The sequence below is a fragment of the Rhinolophus sinicus genome, chromosome 13 (genome assembly GCF_057876585.1).
Source record: "Rhinolophus sinicus isolate RSI-liver-muscle chromosome 13, RSI-T2T, whole genome shotgun sequence".
NCBI lineage: Eukaryota > Metazoa > Chordata > Mammalia > Chiroptera > Rhinolophidae > Rhinolophus > Rhinolophus sinicus.
This window is the reverse complement of record NC_142513.1, coordinates 62,527,210-62,550,419: the sequence shown is the minus strand read 5'-3', so window position 1 is coordinate 62,550,419 and position 23,210 is coordinate 62,527,210. Positions and strand designations below refer to the sequence as shown.

The following is a 23,210-nucleotide window of genomic DNA, read 5'->3' as shown; positions in this document are numbered from 1 at the left end:
ACTTTCCCTGGGCCGCTCATCTCTCCTGTGATTTTGGTTTTGTCCTCTCCTTGTTTCTTGTTAGCTGTCCCTGTGGCTCAAGGATTTTCTCTTCAGCTGCAGGCTGGGCCATGTGACCACCCTACATGATCACCAACTGCAATATAATCAGTGTTCTATTGGGTGGCAATTTTGATTGTATTGTAATGTTCTTATACCTTACATTAAGTAACTGTTATCTCCATTTCATTGAATTTCAAAACCCTTGGGAAAAGCTCTGGTTTTGTTTCAATGTTGGGGGAATGGGTGGGTAAGGGACTGAGGTGGGAAAGAAACTTTTCACTGTCTTCATTTTTATATTTTTAAAATTATGGATTATTGAATTTGAATTATTTTGAAGTATTTTGTGTTCAAAAGAAGAAGCGTACGGGGCAGTTTTGGTGCGGCGGGTGGGGTCACAGAGGCCCTTGCCTCTTCCGTTGATACTCTGCGGACTAGGACAGACAAGATGGTGTGTAGACAACTGGAATGAGGGTTCTTTGTGGGTGTTCAAAGAAGGGCTTGTGTTAGGAGGAAGACTGAAGGAGAAATAGGAGTCGGAGAAATGGAGAGAGGTCTGCAAGTAGTGGCGTGCACAGCAGTTTGGGGAGTTTAGGAAAGCCACGGAGACAAGCTGAAGGCCTGGGGGGATGTTGAGGGCCTTTGGTGGAATGACTTTGAGGCTTGTCCTCCTTCACGTTTGTCGAGCGAGGAATTCACTGTTAGGCACGCAGCCTTTTTGTGCAATTCTCACAGTAAGTCGAGTCGGCGGCTGAGCAAACTAAGGCCTTTTGAACAGGAGGACGACGTGAAGACAGTCGTTCACGATGTGTGTACATTCAGTAATAGCTCTCAGAAACTTGACAAAAGTTTCTGCGCAAGTGGGGCGGCGGGCGCCCGCCTCGCAGGACGTTATGCAGCTGGGCCCACCGAGAGGGCAGGTAGCGCGCCGTCGTCTCCTGCCTCCCGCCGGGTGGGCTCCTCAAGCCACGCGGGCCGGCAGTAAGCGCGCAGATTGTGGCCGGACCGCGGGCCCCAACGCTGCCACACGCACGCGGATACCCCTAGAGATGCCGTCGGAAGTATTGCAAGTGTTCAGACGCATCTTTCCTCGTAGGCCTTGCATGCCACATCCTGGTGGCCCGTGTCGCCCGTGGGGCTGCACACTGGGTCTTTCCAGCTCTTTATCGCTGGCGAGGGACCGCCTCCAGCACCGCGCCCCAACACTGCCCCCAATCAATCGGGGTTTCACCAACCCCGGTTGCGGGGCCGGGGGATAAGGGCTGGGGGATGGGAGGACCCCTCCCCGCCCGCGCACCGGCTGGAACTACTACTCCCAGCGTGCCCCGGGCGGCGCGGCGCAGGGCGCGTGCGCGGTGGGCGGCGGTTGGCAGGCGCGGCTGCGCAGTCGCGGCTCTGTGAGGTGTGCAGGCGCCGGCAAATCGCGCCCGGGATCTAGAGCTGGCGCTGCCCACGGCGTCTGACGCGGAGCTGGGTGGGCTGGAGAGTGGGGGGCGGTAGTGCGAGTGGTGGGAGAAGGAGGAGGCGGCGGCGAATCCCTATAAATGGCGCCGAAGCAGGACCCGAAGCCTAAATTCCAGGAGGGTGAGTCTGGGCCTCGGGAGAGGCACCTAACGGCGGCGGGCGGGCGCGGCGGGGCGGCGGGGCGGCGGCGCCGAGCGCGGCTTTGTGCAGAAGCGCATTGCGGCGCGGCTCTGGGCGCGGCCGGGCGGAGCGCTTTGTGCGGCGGAGGCGCTCGGCGGGCGCCGGCGGAGCCGAGGGGGCGCGGGCGCGGCGGGGCCTCCCTCAGCCCGTGTTGTTTGTGGGCGGCGGCGCCGAGGAAGGAGCGGCGGTGGGAGGGCCGGGCGCCATGGCGGCGCTGAGGCGGCGAGGCGGCGGGGAGGGGCGCGGGCGCGCCGCGGGCGGACAACGGCAGGCGCGCGGGGCCGCCTGGAGCCGGGGCGGCGGGGCGGGCGGGGCGGCGGGCCGGGAGCCGCGCCGCGAAATGGCCGCCGCAAGATGGCCGCCGGCGTCTCCCTGCGCCCCCTCGGCGGGCGGCGGCGGCGGCTTTGTGCTGCCGGAGGCCGCGCTGGGCGCCCGGCGGCCGTGTCGCTCGCCGTGCGGCTGCTCGCGGTGGGGCGAGGCTGTGTTGATAAACCCTGGAGCCCTCGCGTCATCCTCTCGACCCGCAGTTGGCTGAGCAGTGGCGTTTGACCGGCAGTGATGAGGAGGCCGAGTGAGTTTTTGTTAATTGGCTTTTGAGCGACGAGGTTTCGGGCTGACGGCGGAACGTGCCCTCCGGGGGAAGGCAGCCCTTTAATGTCACAGGCAGCGCACCCGTCAGCGCGTGCTCCCCTGGAGGCGTCGCAGTGACGCTGACATGGAAGCAGGGACCTGGGAGCCAGCAGGGACGCTGTGCCATTTGCCGCGTTGTTGGGGACGCACGAGCTGCTGAGCCGCAGACGTGGCGACGGCCGCAGAGCAGTTTCTCTCGTTGTAGGGATCTTCAAACTTGAATGTGTTTTAGGGTTACGTTTAGAGTCATGTGTCCAGAGCCCAAGTAGGGTGTGACTTGATGGATATTTAAGAGGCTTTGAAGGGTATTTTTGATAATGATGGGCTTTTAGTAATTAATACCCGCTTTCTCCAGCCTTGAGAAGCTGTGACTACCTCCTGTGGATGCATTTTTTTACTTGGTGTTTTAGAGCAGGATTCTTACTCTAGTGGGTGTAATTCAGAAGGTTCGGGAACTTGGACGGGAACATTTTTTTTATTGTCTAACTGAAATTTATTTCAATTAGGAATGTAGGCCCCCCCCCCCCCCCCAAAACAACAACCACCGTGCGGTAGGACTGTGACGATTCCTGTCTCCAGCCGTCTGCCTCAGTCTTAGCAGAATGTTTTCCTATCGCAGCGTTACCGTTGCAGGAGATACATTCAGTGTCATTCGTGCTCCTCATTACTTCAGAATTATGGTAGTTACTGGATCAGTAGCTAAATGTTTACTATGTCAATTGAGTTCACGTAATACAGACAATGATATTTAAAATGTTTTGCTGACTATTTCAATATAGTTGGTTTCCTGTCATACTCTGTGTTTATGTATTTATAATAACATTCTAGAAAAAAGGCCCATAGGCTTCACCAGACCGTCAAGGGTCGATGATACAAAAAGTTAATCCCTAGTTTAGGACATCAAAGGAGGAAAATCACTGAGGATAGGAATTGTCGGATACATTTCTGGAGGAAGTGCTTTAGTTCTGAAGTAGAGGGATGGTAGGGTGAGGGAATAACAGCAAATGTGAGTCCCTGCGCTGCAATAGCGGTGAATTAGAGAAGAGTGGGAACCAGGGTTCCCTTAGGTTTTTGAAAGCTACCTGAGAGTCTGCCTTTACCATCACTTTACAAATGTGTTTCCTTCTCATGTCAAAGCTGAGTTGTATAATAAGCATTGTTAAGAAATTATCATTATTTATATGACATGTTCAGAGAATATGTTGTAAGGAAAAAGGAATGTTATGTTAGTGCTAACAATTGTAATAAAACACTGCAGAAGAATTGAGATTATGTAATGGCGGAAATATGAGTTATTAGAAGTATGTTTTTCATGATTCCTTTATTTTTTTCCTATGATTCCTTTAAATTCATTTTTCTCATTTAACAATGGTACAACGTACGTTATAGAAGCAATTTTAAAGCACATTTTTTTGCACTTGGTCTTCCACTTGAAATTCTGTTAAAGCATATGGTAAAGAAAACTCGAGCACTTAGCCCATTGTCAGAGCGAAGGCCCTTTGCCTTGTGTCAGGAATTTAGACACTGGCTAACGCTGGCCTTTGAGTTCCTAGTAAGCACAAACCAGTGGGCGAATGGGGGATTGGAATCTTAACCTTGAATTTGAGCGCATTGGGCAGAATTACCTTTGTAGTTGGATACTAAAAAGGATTAAGAGTGGAGAAAGGTTTTTTTTTTTTTTTAACTTCTAATACAGTGGTTTTCTCTTTCCACAATTACCAGTCTTTCTCTTTACTTCATGAAAATTAGGCAGATGTTGTCCTGGATCGTAACTCTTTAGCCAGCCTTATATTTTCCAACAGAAGATTTAGGGCCGTGTAACTAGAATGGAGGCCAAAGGGCTCAAGCCTCAGTGCATTTGGTGGCGGCAGCCAAAAGGGTGGTGAGGAGGAAGGCCATTTTCAGGGTGCTTTTGAAGTGTTCCTGGGGAGAAACTAAGAGCCACAGATCTGAGCTTTGGTGCTGCTGTTTATTAGCTTAATTACATCCCCACGGTCTCCTTGTTCACAATAGTCAACGGTGGCTCTAGCCCAGCTCTCTCCTGAGCCCCAGATGCCTACGCAAGTGCTTACTAGTTGGCTCCCCTTTGGATGTACTGTAGCCACTGTAACATAATCCAAAATTGATCTGGAACCCCTCTTTCCTCCATTTTCTGTTCCGGTGATGCTCCCACCAGCCTGGAAGTCGTTCTAAACTCTTTGTACTTTTGCTTCGCTGTGCTTTACCTTTTGGTAAGTTGTCCTAATTGCTTTTGGTTCAGGCCTGTTTAGCCCTAGCTGTTGGGAGAAGTCTTTGACTGGCCTCCCTGTTTCCTTCCAGTCTTCGCTTTAAGCTCTGCATAGTCCCTCTAGAACTAGCTACCTCTAGGTCTTCAGGGTGGACCACTGCACAAGAATTATCACATAGAGAAATTTGATGCAAGTAAAGTTACTGGGTCTATTTGGGGAGATTCTAATACAGTTGTCTGGTGAAGCTTGAAAATCTGTAGTTTTAACAAATACATGGTGATGGAAGGAGAATCGACTGGGTGGTGAGCACACAATGTAATATATAGATGATGTAATACAGAATTGTACACTTGAAACCTATGTAATTTTACTATTGTCATTCCAATAAACTTAAAAAAAGGAAAATCTGTAGTTTTAAAAACTGCTCCAAGAGATTCTTGGTCAGATTTGGGAATCCTGTACAGAATAAAGTTCAGATTTTGTAACATGACATGTAAGGCATTCCATGATCTGCGTAACTTTCATTTCTGCTGTTACACGTTTATCCTATGCTCCAGTGATGGTGAACTATTTGTACTTATTGGGTTGGTGCAAAAGTAATTGTGGTCTTTGCAATTTTTTAACCTTTTAAACCGTAATTACTTTTGCACCAACCTAATAGTAATCCAGTAGTGTCACCTTAACATGTTTCCGTGCTTTTGTACCAGTTGTTTCCCTCCACTTGGACCTTTCCCTGTGACCTTTACAGTAGCTTATCAATCACTTTTACTGTTTATGAAGATACTTAAAATATGAAATCCAGGAAATTGCGCAAAGCTATTTGCTCACACATCAGTCCTCCATTAATCCGACAGTATTTAACACAGGCAGGTACCCTAAAGACACTGGGCAAATATGTTGAAAATGAATATAGATTTGCTGTGGGATAACAGTATTTCAGGTTGAAGGTTTGTAAGTTGTGGTTAGTTTTGAAAACTATGTTTTAAAAGCAGTAATTTTTAAAAATGATCAAACCCAAATTGCCCTGTAGTTTCTTTGGAATTGAGCTGCTAGGCTATTTTCATTGAATTTAGAGCTAAGAGCTGACTGTGTTGGAGTACTTCTGTTAACCGTGTGTGGGTCTGTTGAAACCAAGTGGACTGAAAATAATGTGTGAGAAATCTGTTTCTACTCCAATGAAATGTAATCTTGACGTACTGCCAGGAATTGCGTGCTTGATTCATCTGGTGAGCAGGGGTGGCTTCTAGGTCTTACTCCAGTCCCTTCCATTTTATTTAATTTAGTCTTGCGAGTCTTAATGGTAGGTTCGACATAGAGTGTAATAAGTTCCAAACATCAGACTTCTTGTCTATTGCTTTTCAGTTCTCTCTATATACTTTTTAAATTATTTTTTTTCAATTGCAGTTGACATTTAGTATTATTTTACACTAGTTTCAGGTGTACAGCATAGTGGTCAGACACTTACATAAATTATGCAGCGATCCCCAGATTAGTCTAGTACATCCCTGGCACTCGACATAGTTGTTGCAGTGTTATTGATTATATTCTCTACGCCGTACTTTACATCCCCGTGACTGTTTTGTAACCACCAATTAGTATTTCTCAATCCCTGCACCTTTTTCACCCGGCTCCCTAACTTCACTCCCCTCTTGGCTATTGTTTTGTTCTTTGAAGCAGCCCAGTGCCCGGAACATGATTGAACACACTGAAGGCATGAACACGAACTTTTTTGTTGTTGTTAAAGGCCAGCCATTTCTAATGTACATTGAAATTTTACTGTGTAGACCATTTTAATTAGTAAAAGGTTTAGAAGCAGAGATATACTCGTAGGTAGAGCATAAGGTCATAAACTTGGATCACGTTTTAAAACTGGTATTCGCAGATCCACATTTGAAAACGACCAATGCTGCCAGAAGGTAGCTACAGATTTTATTTGCTTAGCAGGTGATAGATGGTTTGATGATTTAAATGATTACCATTCTGATTGGTTTTTTATTTACACGGATACTAAGTTGTTTTTGTTGTGGGGTACTATTAAAGTTTGATCCGAAGTGCTGCTCCGTGTAGCCTGTCCCCCTTTCCTAATTTTGTGAGGAATGCAGTACTACAGGTGTGATGGCTCCCAGATGTGAATCTTCTTCCATACGAAGAGAAATTACAATTAACCCATTACTGTTTTACTTTTACAGGTGAGCGAGTGCTGTGCTTTCATGGGCCTCTTCTTTATGAAGCAAAGGTATGAAAATCCATTTCCTTTAAGACGTTACCTGAAGCTACTGGTTAGGTCTGACTTTAATACTTACCTTTTTCATAGGTTGTGAAGTTCCTCATCTTCTCTCTCTGGGCATCTTCCTGCTTGCGTAGTGGGTCAAATAAAGCATCTCTGCCTTGCCCCATTCATCCAGTAGTTGGAAGGAGCATTTGAGGAGAAAGATAGAAGGTTGATTATTCATGGGAGCAAATAGTATTAGGTAGTTAATGACTTGTAAGAAAATAGTGCCACGGTCGATTTTATATGAAGATGTAGTCTGCTGAGTAAGCACTGAGCTAATTATTAATATATTGCATTAAAGGTAAAAGCTAACATTAAAAATGAGTATGTTTTTTATTAGTTGGGTTGTCTGGCAAAGTTTGAATCCTGGGGGGGGGGGGGGTTCCTGTCCTCTGAATCAGTGTTGTGCTCAGGTTATAAAAATTCATTTTACATTTAGCCAAAGATAAATCGGATAATGCATTCCAAAGTCAAAAATGTTTCTAGTATTTTGTTTCTCAACTTTTTTAGGACAAATATTTACGACATGACTATTTTTAACAGTTGTAGTTTTTTCTTAAACCAGAACCACAGTATACAGAACAGCACATTTTGTTAACGGCAATTTCTACATACATTCTCGGTGAATAGTTTGTGTCCATGAAAATAGTCTTAAAATTGTAAAGTGTCAGTGTGATTAAATGACCAGTTTTACTACTTTTTACTTGTTTTAAGGACATAGATATGTGTTTTTAAAGTTCTAAAATGGCTGAATTTGGATTTGTGGAGATGGTCAGAAGCTTCGTACATATATCTTAGTAATAGAAAGCTAATACAGTTTATAAGTAAGTTATGAGTCCCATCGATCATTTGTGTCCTTGAATGTTATTTCTGTTGTTATCAACTTCTGGCAAACTACTAAACGGACAGGTTTTTCTCTGGCAGCAAAAACACTCCAGTGAAAAATTTTTAAATGGCGATCGAAATAGCTTAAATTACCTTGGTTCTCTTGGTTTGCCTCTGGGAAGGACTTTTAAATCAAAAAGCAGATGGTCATCACTTGTCAGAGGTAACGGCCTCCTCTGATAATTCATTCGCATTTGTTTCGCTGCTTTTAAGAAAACGTTTTTAATCTGTCACTTTGCTAATTGCTGATAGTCGGCAGCAAAAGTTTATTGCCTTTCATAAGCTGATAACACTATGTTGTAAATATTTTTTTAACTGAATTTGTTTTTGAAATTATAGTTCTGACTAGGTAGACTTTGAGAAAGCACAGGCAGTGTTCATTAGCTTATCTAGCCTCCTGCTTTAAGGTTCAGGGGGACCCCTTGTGCTTAACGTGCTTCAGCTGTGTTGGACTGACTCGAACAAACGGTGACAATTTGGCAATTTTATAACTTAATACTTAGGTAGCCTAAAAGGTTAAATAGTCTTTTAGAGAGTCAGATTTGGGGCGGGGGGCGGGGGGTATTTTGACCACCAAAGAGTTTAAGTGTAGAGAGTGTTTCTGAAAGATTGGGTACTTTAAAATCATCCAGGTAGTCTCTTTCTTTAATAATTCTAAGTGAAATTTTTTTCTTTTTTTAATTTCAGTGTGTAAAGGTTGCCATAAAGGACAAACAAGTGAAATACTTTATACATTACAGTGGTTGGAATAAAAAGTGAGTATTAGATCTTTAGAAGCAATGTTTTATTTATAATATACAAGATAGCTGGTGTCTTAGACTGGCACAAGCGTATGCTTAGTCCTTGTACAGTTTTAATGTTACACATTTTGAAGAAGGATGAACCATATGAGTATGATGAAAATACAATAGAAATTAGGTATGCATCCATTTTATTTTACGTTTTGTGAGGTATTTCTTGTATTCTAATATAATGTCTGATAATCATTAATCAACCACCTGCTTTTTGTTTTGTTTTGTTTTAGTACGTTGTAGGACAGCTTGAGTTTCTTCGCCTTAGCACAAACTCAGTAACTATGTACATTACGTCAAAGAGTTATATTCAAAGCTAGTTGAATTTTTTTGCCTAGAAAAGGGAAAAAGATAAAGACTGCCTGATTTGGAACTGATGACCAATTTATGTTCTAAACTTCGGAAACGTAATTAAACGTTGACAAAGTGATTTCATATGGTTTAATGCAGATACAGGATTTTAATTACAGAACCTAATTTTCCACCCTGAAGAGTTAGACTTTTTTTTTCTTTTTTAAGCAGTGGTGTATTGCTCTGATACCGGGAGTGGGCAGTGGTTATAGGTTGAACACATTCTAGAATATCCAGCTAGTGGAGCTCTTTATCAGTGACAGGTCTTTTATCTTGGGGCCCACAAATACCACATCTAATAATTTACTCATTTTTCGTGCTTGTAATTGAATGGCCTGTAAGTTTTACTATGAGAGGTTTTAAATTACTTTTATTAATGGTGTTTTAGCCCTCAAAGATAGCACTGACAGAAAGTGGAGTGTGTTTTTTTAGAAGTTGTTTTCTAGCAACTTTTAATGCTTTGTGTCACCTGAGCTGTGCTCTGATACCTTGTTCTCCATGTGAGTGGTGTCATCTGATTTGTTGAGTACAGTAGAGATTGCTACGGAAGGAGGTTTTCTCTACGATGTTTACTGGCCCTGTGACTTGGGTCTATTTTCAGACAGTTTCCTACCCATTTGACCAACCCAGTTTTATCTGTTAGAAAAATTTTTCACAAATGCTTTTAGCTGAGAAGAAATACCAGACCCTTTCCTTTTCTTCCATTAGTATAGCTGTAGAAAGGTGGAAATCTAAATGTGTAAAAGCACATTCTGACAATTTGTGATTCCCCCCACAAACTTAATGATTGCTGAAACATTTCTAATAATGATAGGTAGGTAATACTAGTAAGTCAGTACCAGTAGCTGTCAACATAGCTTTTGGGCTTCATGCTTTCATACGTAATAGATGTTTTGTATTAAATTACATGTAGATGTGTGCAGCTTAAAGACTGGGTTTTTAGTGGCATTTGTAGTTTATAAATTGTGAAAATACCAAATTCTTGTATTTGCTCATCTCACTGCTTCAAAATAAATTAATAACGTTTTTCGTTATATTATTGTCCAGTAACACAAGTAAGTAACAGGGTGCGTAGATTTTGTTTTGTTTTTAGCTAATTTTGTATATTCATTACTTACTCCTTGGACAAAGAACTAAGAAAAAAAGGCACTGAATATTAGAGCTCTTTATTAGTATCTATAGATATATTGAGGAATATTAATATATCAAGATGTATTTTTTGTAGTTGACTTAGTATGTAGATAAACATGTAATTTGTAAAGTTTGATCTTTAGTATTTAGAGAAGCCTTAAAATATACTCATTTTGCAAAGGGGAGGAGTTACTCAAATGCCCAGCACGTTAGTTTTATTTTGTGCTGTGTAAGTAGTGCCATGGATCCATGTGACTTTGAGAATTAGTTACATGCCAGCTACCTTTAGAAAATTTTGGAATTTTTTTATGCTTAGTCTTATATATAAAGATTTCTGAATGTTTGGCTTTCAGTTATTAACCCTACTGATGTTCCTCAGAGCAGAGACGCCATTTCATTTCCCTGTGATTCAACAAGCTCCTGACATATAAAGGAGACTCTTGGATTGACTTGGTTTTTAGATCCAGATGCTTATTTAGAAGCATTTTATACCAGGGGGAAGGGATTTGCAAGGTTCTAAAATGGAACTTTATTGATAAGTAAGAATCGGCTAGATGCATTTAATTCAGAGAGAATTGGAATAGATATAAGTAGATATATAAATAAAAATAAAATCCTCATTTCGAAAATGGTTTGTAGAATACCTTACTTACAGAAAATTATACTACAAAAGCCCAATCTCCAGATTGGAATTTTCTTAAATGTCAGTAAATATTACTATTTTCAAAAGCACAATAGATGAGATACTTCTAAATTTTCAAAAACCTTATTGAAATTTGTTGACACAGACATTTAAATAATCCATTTGTAAATAAATCTTAAAGCTTAAGCTAAATTCTGCACGTAGTTACTGAGATTACTTTGTACTATGCTGTCTGTATCAGAAGTGCTGTGAGGCCCAGGCGCTCTGAAAACACTTTGAAGACACGTGAGGATATTGTAGCCCTTTTTCCTGTTCCTGAAGGAGCTCCCTCAGTACACCACCCCCTCCTGACCTCTAGGTAAATGCATGTTTTAAAGTTTTCTCTAGGAAGTCATGTTGAGGATTGCTTTTTATTTATTCTCCTTTTGGCTATCTTATATAAGAGGTCAGAGGTGGGAAATCATTAAATAAAAGACTTTGCTTTGAGGATACACCTGATGTGTCACTAAAGGAGCTCCATCAGCAGGAGAAAAGAGTCACTTCGCACGAAAAGTTAAATACGCCCTAAGAATATGTTGGTTTTGTTTTCCCCTTTGGAAATAACCATGTGAGAAATCATGTTTTGAAGGAGCTTTTCTAAGTGCCAGAATGTCTTAGCAATTAGATTAAAAGAGTGGTTGGTTCTACCTTTTGATGTTTAGAAAGCCATCTTTCTGGTTGTGCCTTGGAACTGGGTGTTTTCATGTGTGAGTGAGGAAAGGTTAAGAATGGTGTAGTTTGATAAACCATTGTACTACTTTAATTTACAGTCTTAGCTGAGTCAATCTAAATGGTGTTTGAGTATTATAAACCTCTTAATATGTTTCTGACATACCTTGAGTGTTTATTTTTTATGTTGTCAAACTCTCAGGTATTTTACATGTGTTATGTAGTTCTCACAACAATTCTGTGACATTGGTACCATTATCCCCACTTTACAGGTGATGAAACAGGCACGGAGACTTCTGTGTCTGCTATTACACAGCCAAGTAGCCAATGAGTTTTAATTCTTTAAAAAGTCAGCTTATTGTGGACTCCTGTCCTTGTTGTTTTGAAATTAAAAATTTTAAGGTATCTTTATTCTCTAAGGCTAATTGGTTAGGGACTCTTATGTTAAATGCAATACTCATGCTATTTTGAAAAATGATTTGAATAATTTGCTTTAGATTCTGGTAGTTTAGATTTGGAATGCTGCTTTTGAGAATATGAAGGTTCTTTACAGAACAGAGATTTTCATTTTAGTTAAGAATGGCTTTGTAGTCCCAGTTGAGCAAATTCAGAGAAAGCCAAAGTCTTGCCTCTTGGATCTCTAAAATAATAATTGGAGGACAGAGACTGAATAAACATGAAAATGTTTTTGAATGACATTTTAACTTGTCTCTTTTGCAGCTGGGATGAATGGGTCCCAGAAAGCAGAGTGCTCAAGTACGTGGACACCAATCTGCAGAAGCAGCGAGAACTTCAAAAGGCAAATCAGTAAGTTAATTTTGCAACATGAATATAAGGAGAAATGCCTGTAAATTAATTTTTGGAGATGGACTGAACACTAGAAAACCTGTTGGCTGCCTGCCTATAAATGATTCATGGTACTCGTCTGCTGCTGTGTTGTGGTTTTGACTCAGGGAACCAGAGCAGTCTTACGTAGGAAAAGGAAGTAGCATGCACGTTATTTCTTGAGTCCTTCGAGGAAGGTAGAAAGCAGAGCAGGCTGTTACTGGAAATTCTGTAGCTGTAAACTCATTGTTACCTTCTTTTCTCCTGGGCTCTGGAAGGTACACTGGGGAAGGGGGAAACAAAAAAACCAGGAAAAGGGACATCCCCATTATCCTTCATCTCTGAACGCACTTTAAGAAAAAGAACCTTGAAAGACTAGGTGTTCTATTGGGTAATTGTTTTCTTTTCATTTCAAAGCTGAAATATATACCAAGGAAATTGAAATGAAGAAAGTTGAAATAAAACATTTGGGAGTAGTGAGTTCCAAAACAGAAATGGAATTTTCAGTTATATGAGACACGTCTACTGTAGTCACCTTTCCTACATTTATTTTAATTTTGGTAGGCAGAAGAGCACAATCTTAAGCCTTTTAATCCTTTTCTTGAATTGTTTGATTTTTATAAATATGTCATCTAATTGTCCAACTCCTTAAAAACTTTATACCGGAATCACTAGAGGCTTGGAGCCTCAATTTGCATATAAATTTCAAAATGGAATCAAGCTAGCACAATTTATTTTTCTATGTAAGTACTCATTTTATGATGACTTGACTGAAATTATTTTTGAAGGGAGCAGTATGCAGAGGGGAAGATGAGAGGGGCTGCTCCAGGAAAGAAGACGTCTGGTCTGCAACAGAAAAATGTTGAAGTGTAAGAAGCTCTATCTTTAATATTGCATACTGTTTTATAAGTGAGATTCAGACTTGGTACCCATTATTATGTATTAGGGTTTATTGAAAATGGAAACTGCAACATTGTTGTAATTTGAAAAATGCCATTGAGAATTCCATTCTCTGGTGTTGGGTTGTTAAAATACATTTGAAGATACGTATTTCTTAATTTTGCTTAGCAGTGTTTTTTTATCCCCGCCCTTTTTATTATGGTAAAATATGCCTAACATAACGTTTACCACTTAACTCATTGTGTATACAATTAGCGGCATCAGGTACATTCATATCCCTATCTTTTAAGTTGTACGTGTAAATACATATGTTTGTGTAATGTGTCTTTTAAAAACAGTATTGAATTATCAGTAGGACACAAGTTTTAAGATTTTGGGGGTAGATTTGCTTTTATAGTAGCGCTAAAGATATATCTTAGTTTAATTCCCCTCTTGAAACCCATGGTAACAAACAATATGTGAGATGTTAAGTTTTCTAGTCCCTGTCCCTCCGAAAGGGAAAACCATCCCTTGTTGTTAAATTTGTGAAGATCTTGGTGTCAAGTCTGTGTGTGCAAGTCATACACAGTCGCACGTTGGTATATGTTTAAAGTTTATGTACTTGAAAGCCAGGGTAGGAATGGTAACTTAGAAAAGAAAAAGAGAATCAAAACTTAAGGAAAGATCACTTTAATTCTCGCCATTTGAATATTTTCATTGAAGAACAGGTAGTTTTAATGAGTGGTTATATGCTTCTTGTTAAAGGATCAAAAGTAACACGCTTTAAACTATGATTTAGTATTTTTTTCCTTGAAATTGCATTCTATTGCTTTTAGAGTTACTGGTCCGATTTTACTACTTAAAAGTTAGGTGTTAGTAATGACGGCAATGATGCACTTTGAAATATTTGAAGTTTTACCTTTTGTAGTAAAAACATAATTAGTTGATTTGGCAAGGAGTAGGTGTGTTGCCACTTGAGGTTGGCTCATAGCTTTTGTTGTAAGTGGGCACGGCACGCATTTCCATGATCTGGTTCTTTGGAAGACTGCTGTGTAGTAGTAGTCATTAGGACTTCATAACATTCAAGTCCCGGAACCTGGGTAGAAAACAGTGGATTTTCATCAATAAAATAAAATTTGGTCTATTGCTAAGTCATTATTATCACTGTGCTAAAAGTTGGTATAGAAATTTAATCTAGGTAGTAGGCCTGAAATTATTTGTATTTGAATGTAAGGTGTTGCACAGTTTTGATTACAAAAATAGTAGCTGAACAAGCCTGTGAAGTAAAACTCAGATTCTCCATCCTTGCGCAGTGGGGGGGGGGGGGGGGCTCTTCAAAGTAATTGGCTCCTGAGTCTTTTTCAGGATTGTGAGTGTTAGGCCCAGGCCCTCCTTTTCACAACATAGACGAGACTGTTCAAACTCACCTTGTATGTTTCCTGCTCCCAGACATGTAACCACATATTAATTATTCCAGAAGCCGCTGTTTTAGTTGAAAAAGGGTGTTTTGATGAGACCTAATCTGAGAGCTTCAAAGGTGTCATATAATTTTAAGAACTGCTTAATCCTTTCATTTTGATAGGTTTTGATACAGTTTTTAAGTCCTGTTTTACCCTACTCCATCTTTAGTGTTTGATAATTGGTCTGTAGCTTTCTCTGAATATGTATAAATGCTACTGGTTAGAAAATACAGTTGACTTCAAACAACATGGTTTGCACTGCGGGGTCCACCTGTATGCGGGTTTTTTTACAATAAATACATCCCCAGGTTTTGCATCTTTGGATTCAACCAACTGCGGGTCAGAAACAGTATTTTCACTTCACAGTTGGGAATGTGGATGCGGAAAGCAGGCTGTCTGCACGCTTCCATGCCGCATTACATGAGGGACTTGAGCGTTTGAATTTTGGTCCATATGAGGGGTCCTGGAAGCAGCCCTACTCGCACACTGAGAGACGGCTGTAGTGAAGTTTTGGGGAGTCAGAACTTACATGGATTTTCCACTGTGCTCAGGAGTTGGTTCCTCCCCCCGTCCCATTGTTCAGGGGTCACCTGTATTCTAAAAACCTGAATTTACTTGTACTTTGTTGATATTTAGGTCCTTAAGCTTGGGCGCTTATTCTTTCTAAACTAATAGTGATGAATACATGTGAATTTTGTTAGCACTTCGGCGTCAGAGGCAGTTCTTTGGCTGTTAATTATTTAGAGGAAAGACTTTTGTTAAGAATGACTTAGGACTGAGGCTATTCTTTAAAGTAAATTGAATCTAAGAGCTGACTTCTTGACTTACATACTGTTTAGTCACAGGGCTTAAAAATAGGAATAAAACAGGACAGTGGTTTATCGTAGGACTTCTGTTGTGCAGTTTGAGAAACTAGTTTGTATGTTTAATTAATACAAGCAAGAAGGCTGAAGCAAGAATGTCCAGGAGTCCTTACTACCGGGATTCATTGAAGTATAGTTTAGATTTTTTTCTTCAGAGTTGGATCAGTTGTCAATATTTTTTCTTTAATTTTTATGGTAAGGGATGAGTGTAAAGATGCTTGGTTTCTCTTGGTCTTCATGTGATTTTGACATGTACAAGTGAAAGTTCATGGTTTACTCTGACCCAGAAATAGCGTCTAGAAAATATTTGTGTTACAGAAGTTAACCATAGAGAGTAGAGAAAACCTTGTACTTGCAGATGGCCAGATTTTTTGTGTTTCTAATCAGACAGAAGCTGAGTTGTAAAATGAACCCCAAACTAAATTAAATGAATACAGTTAATAACATTTACAAATATGATTTAAAACTATACAAAAGTAAGAATATTCAGGTGCTCTGGTATGGTCCCACCAGAAGTGATCCAAAATCATAGCCTTTGCAAACTTTTTTTTTGTATTCTTGAAATAATTACGAAGAAAATCAAAATTAATAATTTACTGTGTGACAGTCAGATGTGAGCTACTATTAGAGATGATAACCAAGAGGAAGACGACATTAGCTTTGTTCTGCATGTGGGAGAGTATATAGAGTATTTGGTGTGGAAAAGGAGGGAACACAGCTTATGAGAAAAAAGTTACGAGAAAAACTTTATTAAGTGAAACAGTTTGGAACAATGAGAGAGGAGTAACAGATTAGTATTAAAACAAATCTAAAATCAGATTATGCTAGTACAAAAGTAATCGGGGAAAGTATTTTAATGATTGCAACTTTATTTTTGGTGGAACTAATACAATACTTTATAAACTCTGTATTTATAGCTTAATGCTATAAAACTTACAAATTAATAATATAACCCTGGAAGGAAGTCCCCCGATATGTTCTTGGTTTATTTTTCTGTTTAAAGTAACTTAGCCAGCCATTAATAAAAATCCTTGTGTCTGAACAGGAAACTATGTTCATTCCCTGATCTTACTCAAGGCCATATTTCTCTATGAACTTAACCTGGTAAAAGGGATTTGAAACAGAGGTAGTTTTACTAGCCACAATTACTTACCTTTGTTTTTCTTCTCCCCTCCTTTCAGGAAAACAAAGAAGAACAAACAGAAAAGTAAGGATATTTTGTTAAAATTATTTTACCTTTATAATATTTTGAGTTTTGAATTGACTTAAAATTGAAGTTATGGCTTTTTTTAGAGTAAGGTTATCATATTTATCGATGGTCTGAAATATGAATCGCAGTGTTATTATAGAGTTAGGTACATAGTAATAGAAACCTAACTCTGATACTCTTTTCACCGTGGAGAGACCTGTAAGCATTTACTATTTTCATGTTTTTTTATACTTGATGCCTAACCCTGAAAGTAAATTTTAAATATGTAAGATGGCAGTAGTAAATTTTGTCTTATACTAAATGTTTGGTAGAGTTGTTCATAAAAGTTATATTTTTAGTGAGAATGTTATTCCTTAATGTAGATTACGGTAACACCAGTGTTACGGAAAAATGAAGAGGGTGTGTCATGAGACTTGCTTTCCTTAAGAGTGTCTCATTTACTAAGCTAAAAATCTCTCCTCACCCTTACATTTTCATAGCACCCGGAAATGGAGATGGTGGCAGTACCAGTGAGACACCTCAGCCACCTCGCAAGAAAAGAGCCCGAGTAGATCCTACTGTTGAAAATGTGAGTTTTTCCCTAAGTTTATGATAGAATTTTTATCTCAGTCATGTTACAACACAATAAAATAGTCATAGAACTTTGAGTCTCAAAAGCATTGCTAACGGTTAACTAGTGAAATGAAAACATTCTCCTTTCTATATAAAAAGTATATATTTGTATGTAATTTTTTTCACTTGTGACTCTGGGTGTGTCCTGCTAGACGCGCCGCCCCACTTACCATCAGATGTTTGTAAGCTCTGTGGTCATGACGGGAGCAAATGTTTCTTTGATGCTGGACTGTGCACCAGCTGCTCAAGTAACGTCTTTTTGTTCAGCGTCAGTTTGTTGTGTTATTGATGAGCTGCCGTAGGAACTTAGTTCTTGTTTATCCCAATTAGTCAAGTTGGTTTGATTATATGTTGCTTAAAGTCAGAACCTATTGACTTTGTGGACTTCCTGTGTAGACTTCTAGGTCACATTAAATGGCTTAGGACATCTTAGTATGTCCCAAGATGACTTAATAAACCCGTACAAAATTCCTCGAAAACCTGTTAATTCCACGTATGTGTGTGGGGGTTATAACAACTTTGAATTTGTATTAAGTGATAAACAGTCCTATTTCTAATTTATTACACTTATAACTTCCAAAATTATGAATTTGAAAACGGTAATTTTAACTGACATATTTTATATTTCTGAAGCTGAGGTTATAAAGCAGTGGTATACTTATAAAGTGTTATGTTCTGAAAATCAGGTACCTTTGGGCAGTTATTTAAGACTTCATTAGAAGTCACTACTTTTTTCTTTTTTTTTTTTTTAAGATTTTATTGGGGAAGGGGAACAGGACTTTATTGGGGAACAGTGTATATACTTCCAGGACTTTTTTCCATGTCAAGTTGTTGTCCTTTCAATCTTAGTTGTGGAGGGCACAGCTCAGCTCCAGGTCCAGTTGCCGTTGCTAGTTGCAGGAGGCACAGCCCACCATCCCTTGTGGGACTCGAGGAATTGAACTGACAACCTTGTGGTTGAGAGCCCACTGGCCCATGTGGGAATCGAACCGGCAGCCTTCGGAGTTAGGAGCATGGAGCTCTAACCGCCTGAGCCACCAGGCTGTCCCTAGAAGTCACTACTTTTTAATTTTATGTAAGATAGTTGTATTTGGGATAGTTATTGGATATCAACAATAAATATGCGAATACTAAAAGTGTACAGCAATTGAACGCTAAAAAAGTGTTCATTTACAGAACAAAAGGAAATTTGCTAAACAATTTTTGCTTTTTCCACATGAAAAACACTGAATAGACCAATTTTCTATTAAGATAAAACTCTTCCCTCCCAGCAGCTAGCTTTGTGTACGGTCTTTGCATTTATGATTTTTAAAACGACAGTTCGGCAGCTCGTATGAGTACTTCAAAGAATTTATACCCAGTGCCTCTGAAGGACAAGAAAAGCCTTGGTTTTTAGAGCTGCTATTCAGCAAGAAAAGACAGATTTTTCAGATACCTTTCATTTTTCCATTTAGGAGGAGACATTCATGAACAGAGTTGAAGTTAAAGTGAAGATTCCTGAAGAACTAAAACCATGGCTTGTTGATGACTGGGACTTAATCACTCGGCAGAAACAGGTAACTTGAAAGCTACACAGATTGTATATGTGTGTGTTTTTCTAGTCAGAAAAATTTTTTTTAAGGAAAATGTTGTGTAGACTAGAATATTAGAGGTGACTGATGAATACCTTCAGCGACTACACAGTTTGGTCATCACAGGGAACGACGTGGAGAAGAATGAAACAAAGTGCGTATATAAAAGTCTGCAACTTTATAGTAGAGAAAAAAGGAGAGAACTCATTTTTGGAGGTATCTAGAGCAGGAATCATTACTCTGAAAATTGATAGAGAAGCATGTTTCCTCTCTTACTGTCGTTGAAAGTGGGACATCCTCACAGAATGTCCCTGCTAATGGAGTGTAACAGGAAGCACCCAGTGTCACCTGCAAGGCATTTGTGGCTCCAACAGAACTGGAGGCCGGTCCCGCTGCTGGTCTCATTACTGGTGCACAGGAAATGGGGACATTGTGAGGTACCTGGTGCACAGGAAATTGGGACATGGTGAGGTACCTGTGCACACCCCGTGGGCACAGGCATCAAAAGCCAGGATGAGCAACTGTCGGACAGATGAATCTGTTTCTTACAACACCTGGCGCGGGTGGGGGCGGGGCGAGGAGGGACTGCCTGAGGTCACGAGCCTGGCGGCATCAGACGTGCACATGTGCACTTGTTTGATTCGGGTCTAGAGCTAAACTGCTAGGTCGGAAACCTGGGCTCTCCCAGTGACCATCTGAGTTGGGACTAGTCAGTCAGCCTTTGTGTTTGTTTTAGTCTCCACATTGAGTGGGGTAAGGGCCCCCACCTCCTAGCTAATGCGAAGATGAGAAGAGCATGTAAGGGCTGCGGCACGTACTGCGCGTACAGTGAGTGAGTGAGACCCCGGAGGCCGTTTGTGCGGCCTGTTCCCTGCGCAGTGGTGCTTAGGTGTGTCTAGTAGGTCGCAGGCTGCGTGTGGCGCGTGCTGTCCGACAGCAGTCGCCAGCCACATTGGCCTGTGTACTGGAAAGTAAGTACAACGACATTTCTACCCCTTGGCCACATTAGCCATGTTTCAGGCCTCTTCCCGTTTCGTGTCATTGCGGTAAAGCTTTCCCAGTGTAATTTTTCCTTAAAAAGAAGAATTAATAGTATTAAAGTGTATTTTTGTTTTTATAGCTCTTTTATCTTCCTGCCAAGAAGAATGTGGATTCCATTCTGGAGGATTATGCAAATTACAAGAAATCTCGAGGAAACACAGATAACAAGTAAGAATATACACATCTTGGATGTATACTCAGACATGTTTCTTTCAAATATTTCTTATTTCCAAATACGTTATTTAAACATATACTTAACTTTCAAACAGTACCATCAACAGCTAGCAAGATAGAATTTCATTGGCTTGTCACAGGGGTTTGGCTGGCAAACTTTTTCTTACAGGGCCAGATAGTAAATACTTTAGGTAAAATTGAAGTTATGTGTAAGTACATATATAATCCTTTAAAATACAATTATTTTAAAATGTAAAAACTATTCTTAGCCTGAGATTTGTAGTCTGCTCACTACTGGTTTATTTTTGAAGTTGATTTCTTTGCTCTTGTTAAATCCTTTAAAATCTGTTCAGTAAAAATTCATCCTCTTTACTTGTTAGTTCAACCTTTAACTTAATTCCTTACCCTCACATTGGGTGAATTAATTAATCCCTGTGTCTCAGTTCTTTTCAGTGACTTGTATTCAAAGTAAGTGTTGTGCTCGTTTTCAGGGAGTACGCAGTGAACGAGGTGGTGGCGGGGATAAAGGAATACTTCAACGTGATGCTGGGCACTCAGCTGCTCTACAAATTCGAGAGACCGCAGTACGCGGAGATCCTCGCAGACCACCCTGACGCCCCCATGTCCCAGGTGTATGGGGCACCACACCTGCTGAGATTATTCGGTAACGTGCCGTTCGGAGAATAGCATTGTACTTGTTTTCCTTTGTGTCTCCTCAGTTGGCATGAAGGAGTAACATAAAATAACGTTCTAAGCACGATTCTATGCCAGTATGAACTTTTATCTGAAATGATAAATATCAAATTTGTTTTAAAGTCAAGAGTTTCTAAAATTGTGTCTTTTAAAGGAATAGGTGATGGTTTCATTTCCTCACATAATTAAAATATGCTCACAGTGCTACCTTGGATGTAACTTTGACTAAATTCTTTTATTTAAATAGTACGAATTGGAGCGATGTTGGCCTATACCCCTTTGGATGAGAAGAGCCTTGCTTTGTTACTGAATTATCTTCACGATTTCCTAAAGTAAGTCTAAGGGTGTACTTGAAATTCAAAAATATGAATTTAGTGCAGTATACTCAAAGCTACTCTGATAGATTGACACTTAACAGATACTCAAGTATAATAAAACCAAAGTAAACAATGGTATCAGTACAGGAGTAGATGGCGTTAATGGAACAACGTAAGTGCAAACGTACGGGAATAATCACATGCTACTGGCATATCAGCACGAGGGGAAACGGAGTCCCTTAGTAGGTGGTGATGGGAACAACTGGCTGGTCTTCGGAAGGAAGCACAGTTAGATCCACTCTACTGTCACGCGTGTAACACAAGAACTGATGGATAAATTTGAGTATACAATTAAAATTCTGTGTGATAAGTAGATGCTCTTCAAGATGAAGGGAACATACGTTGCACATCTGACAAAAGGCTGGTATCTTTCATACACAGAGAAGAGTTCTTAGTAAGAAAAAGATGAACTAACCAGTGAAGGACATTGGAAGCTCAAAGAAATGGAAGTACAAAAAAAGTGTGGAACATGACGATAATTAAAATATCTCTTGTCAGAGTGGCTAAGAGTAAAGAGATTGAAGAAACGGGCGGAGAGGCTATCCTGGTTTATTCAGGTTTTTGTAGGGCCTTTTAGCAATGCGTGTTGTAACATTTCACATGTGCTCACCCTTTGACCAGAAAGTTACACTTCTGGGAACTTACCCTATAGAAATACTTAAATGCACAAAGGTCTTCAAGCAACTTGCAGTGGAGAGTACGGTGTCATCCCTCCTGTTTGTCGAGAAACAGTTTCAATCTTTAGAAAAGATCTGGAGAAGTATGGCTCATACCTAACAGTGGGTGATTTCTTGGGTGTAGCGTTGGGAGGAAATGTGGGAGTTTTTCATTTCTACTCGATGCATTTTTGTATTTGAATTTTCTTAAAATGACATCGTATATTTTATAATAAAGAGTTAAAAACTGAAACATGAGCTCAGGTATCTAAACAGCTCTGTCTTCACTCTACCAATGATAAATATCCTCTTTACCTCCATTTCCTTATAAAATGAAAGTGCCCTACTACTTGACATTTCAGGTCACTTTGACTTTTATGGTGTTCATTTCAAGTTAAACTGGACATTTACTTGTCAGTTTGAATATATTTAATGTAACGAGTTTCAAAGAGCTACAGAAAACATCTAGATGTCACCCTTTTAGGATAATACCACTTGTTTCTTAAAAGATAGTCCGAGCTCTCAAGTTGGTGTTCTGATAGCTGCTTTGCTGTTTCGAAATAAGGGGAGTAACTCTGGATTTCATTCCTTTATGTGTTGTTGTCTGGTATAGAACCCTGTTGTCTGAGTTGTAATTATATGGTTTTACGGTGAGGTTGTGATGAGTATATTTTAAGAAAGTGTTTTGTGTGGCTTCTGTATATGGTAAGTGAGAAGTGATTTGGATCGAGTTAACGATTCTTTTTCATTTGTAATGAATAACATTTTCTTCTTAGATACCTGGCGAAGAATTCTGCAACTTTGTTCAGTGCCAGCGACTACGAAGTGGCCCCTCCTGAGTACCACCGGAAAGCTGTGTGAGGCGCTTACTTACCCTTGTGTTTGGATCTCTGTAAACATTCTGTTCTTAGTCCTTCTCTTGTACAAATGCTGTACTTTGAAAATGTTTGTGTATAACAGAATTGATGTTTGTTTTCTGTTTGATTTTAAACAGAGAAAATAAAAGGGGTCACAGCTCCTTTTTTCTTTTCTTTCTTTTTTTTTTTTCCTTCATTTCAAAGTTGCTGCCAGTGTATTCAGTGATGGACATCGGAGAGACGTACTGTAGAATGTTCTATCGCCTAGTTGACAAAGCTGCTTTTGAATGCTGGTGGTTCTATTCCTTTGACACTACGCACTTTTATAATACGTGTTACTGCTATATGACAAAATGCTCTGATTCCTAGTGCCAAAGGTTCAATTCAGTGTATATAACTGAACACACATCCATTTTGTGCTTTTTTTTTTTAATGGTGCTTAAAGTAGAGAGCCCATCCTTTGCAAGTCATCCACGTTGTTCCTTAGGCATTTTATCTCTGCTCAGATTGTTGAAGAGTGGTGGCTTGTTTCATGGTTTTTGTATTTGTGTCTAATGCACGTTTTAACATGATAGACGCAACGCATTGTGTAGCTACAGTTTTCTGGAAAAGTCAATCTTTTAGGAATTGTTTTTCAGATCTTCAATAAATTTTTTCTTTAAATTTCAAA

At 40.1% G+C, this 23,210-nt stretch overlaps 1 protein-coding gene across 3 annotated transcripts; it reads left to right on the top strand.

Moving 5' to 3' along the window:
- The first annotated feature begins 1,412 nt into the window (after nt 1–1,412).
- MORF4L1 (mortality factor 4 like 1) lies at nt 1,413–23,210 on the top strand. Of its 3 annotated transcripts, XM_019751232.3 has the most exons (13): nt 1,455–1,623; nt 6,731–6,777; nt 8,386–8,453; nt 10,856–10,972; nt 12,043–12,129; nt 12,936–13,016; nt 16,531–16,556; nt 17,039–17,127; nt 18,626–18,727; nt 19,863–19,951; nt 20,449–20,621; nt 20,898–20,982; nt 22,460–23,210. In XM_019751232.3, exons 1-13 carry the CDS (start codon nt 1,584–1,586, stop codon nt 22,542–22,544), a joined length of 1,089 nt encoding a protein of 362 aa, XP_019606791.1. In that variant the 5' UTR covers nt 1,455–1,583; the 3' UTR covers nt 22,545–23,210. The 3 variants fall into 3 exon arrangements, with proteins under 3 accessions (XP_019606792.1, XP_019606791.1, XP_074173477.1); XM_019751233.3 differs by lacking the exon at nt 10,856–10,972 and having other exon boundaries at nt 1,413–1,623; XM_074317376.2 differs by lacking the exons at nt 1,455–1,623; nt 10,856–10,972 and adding an exon at nt 2,021–2,254.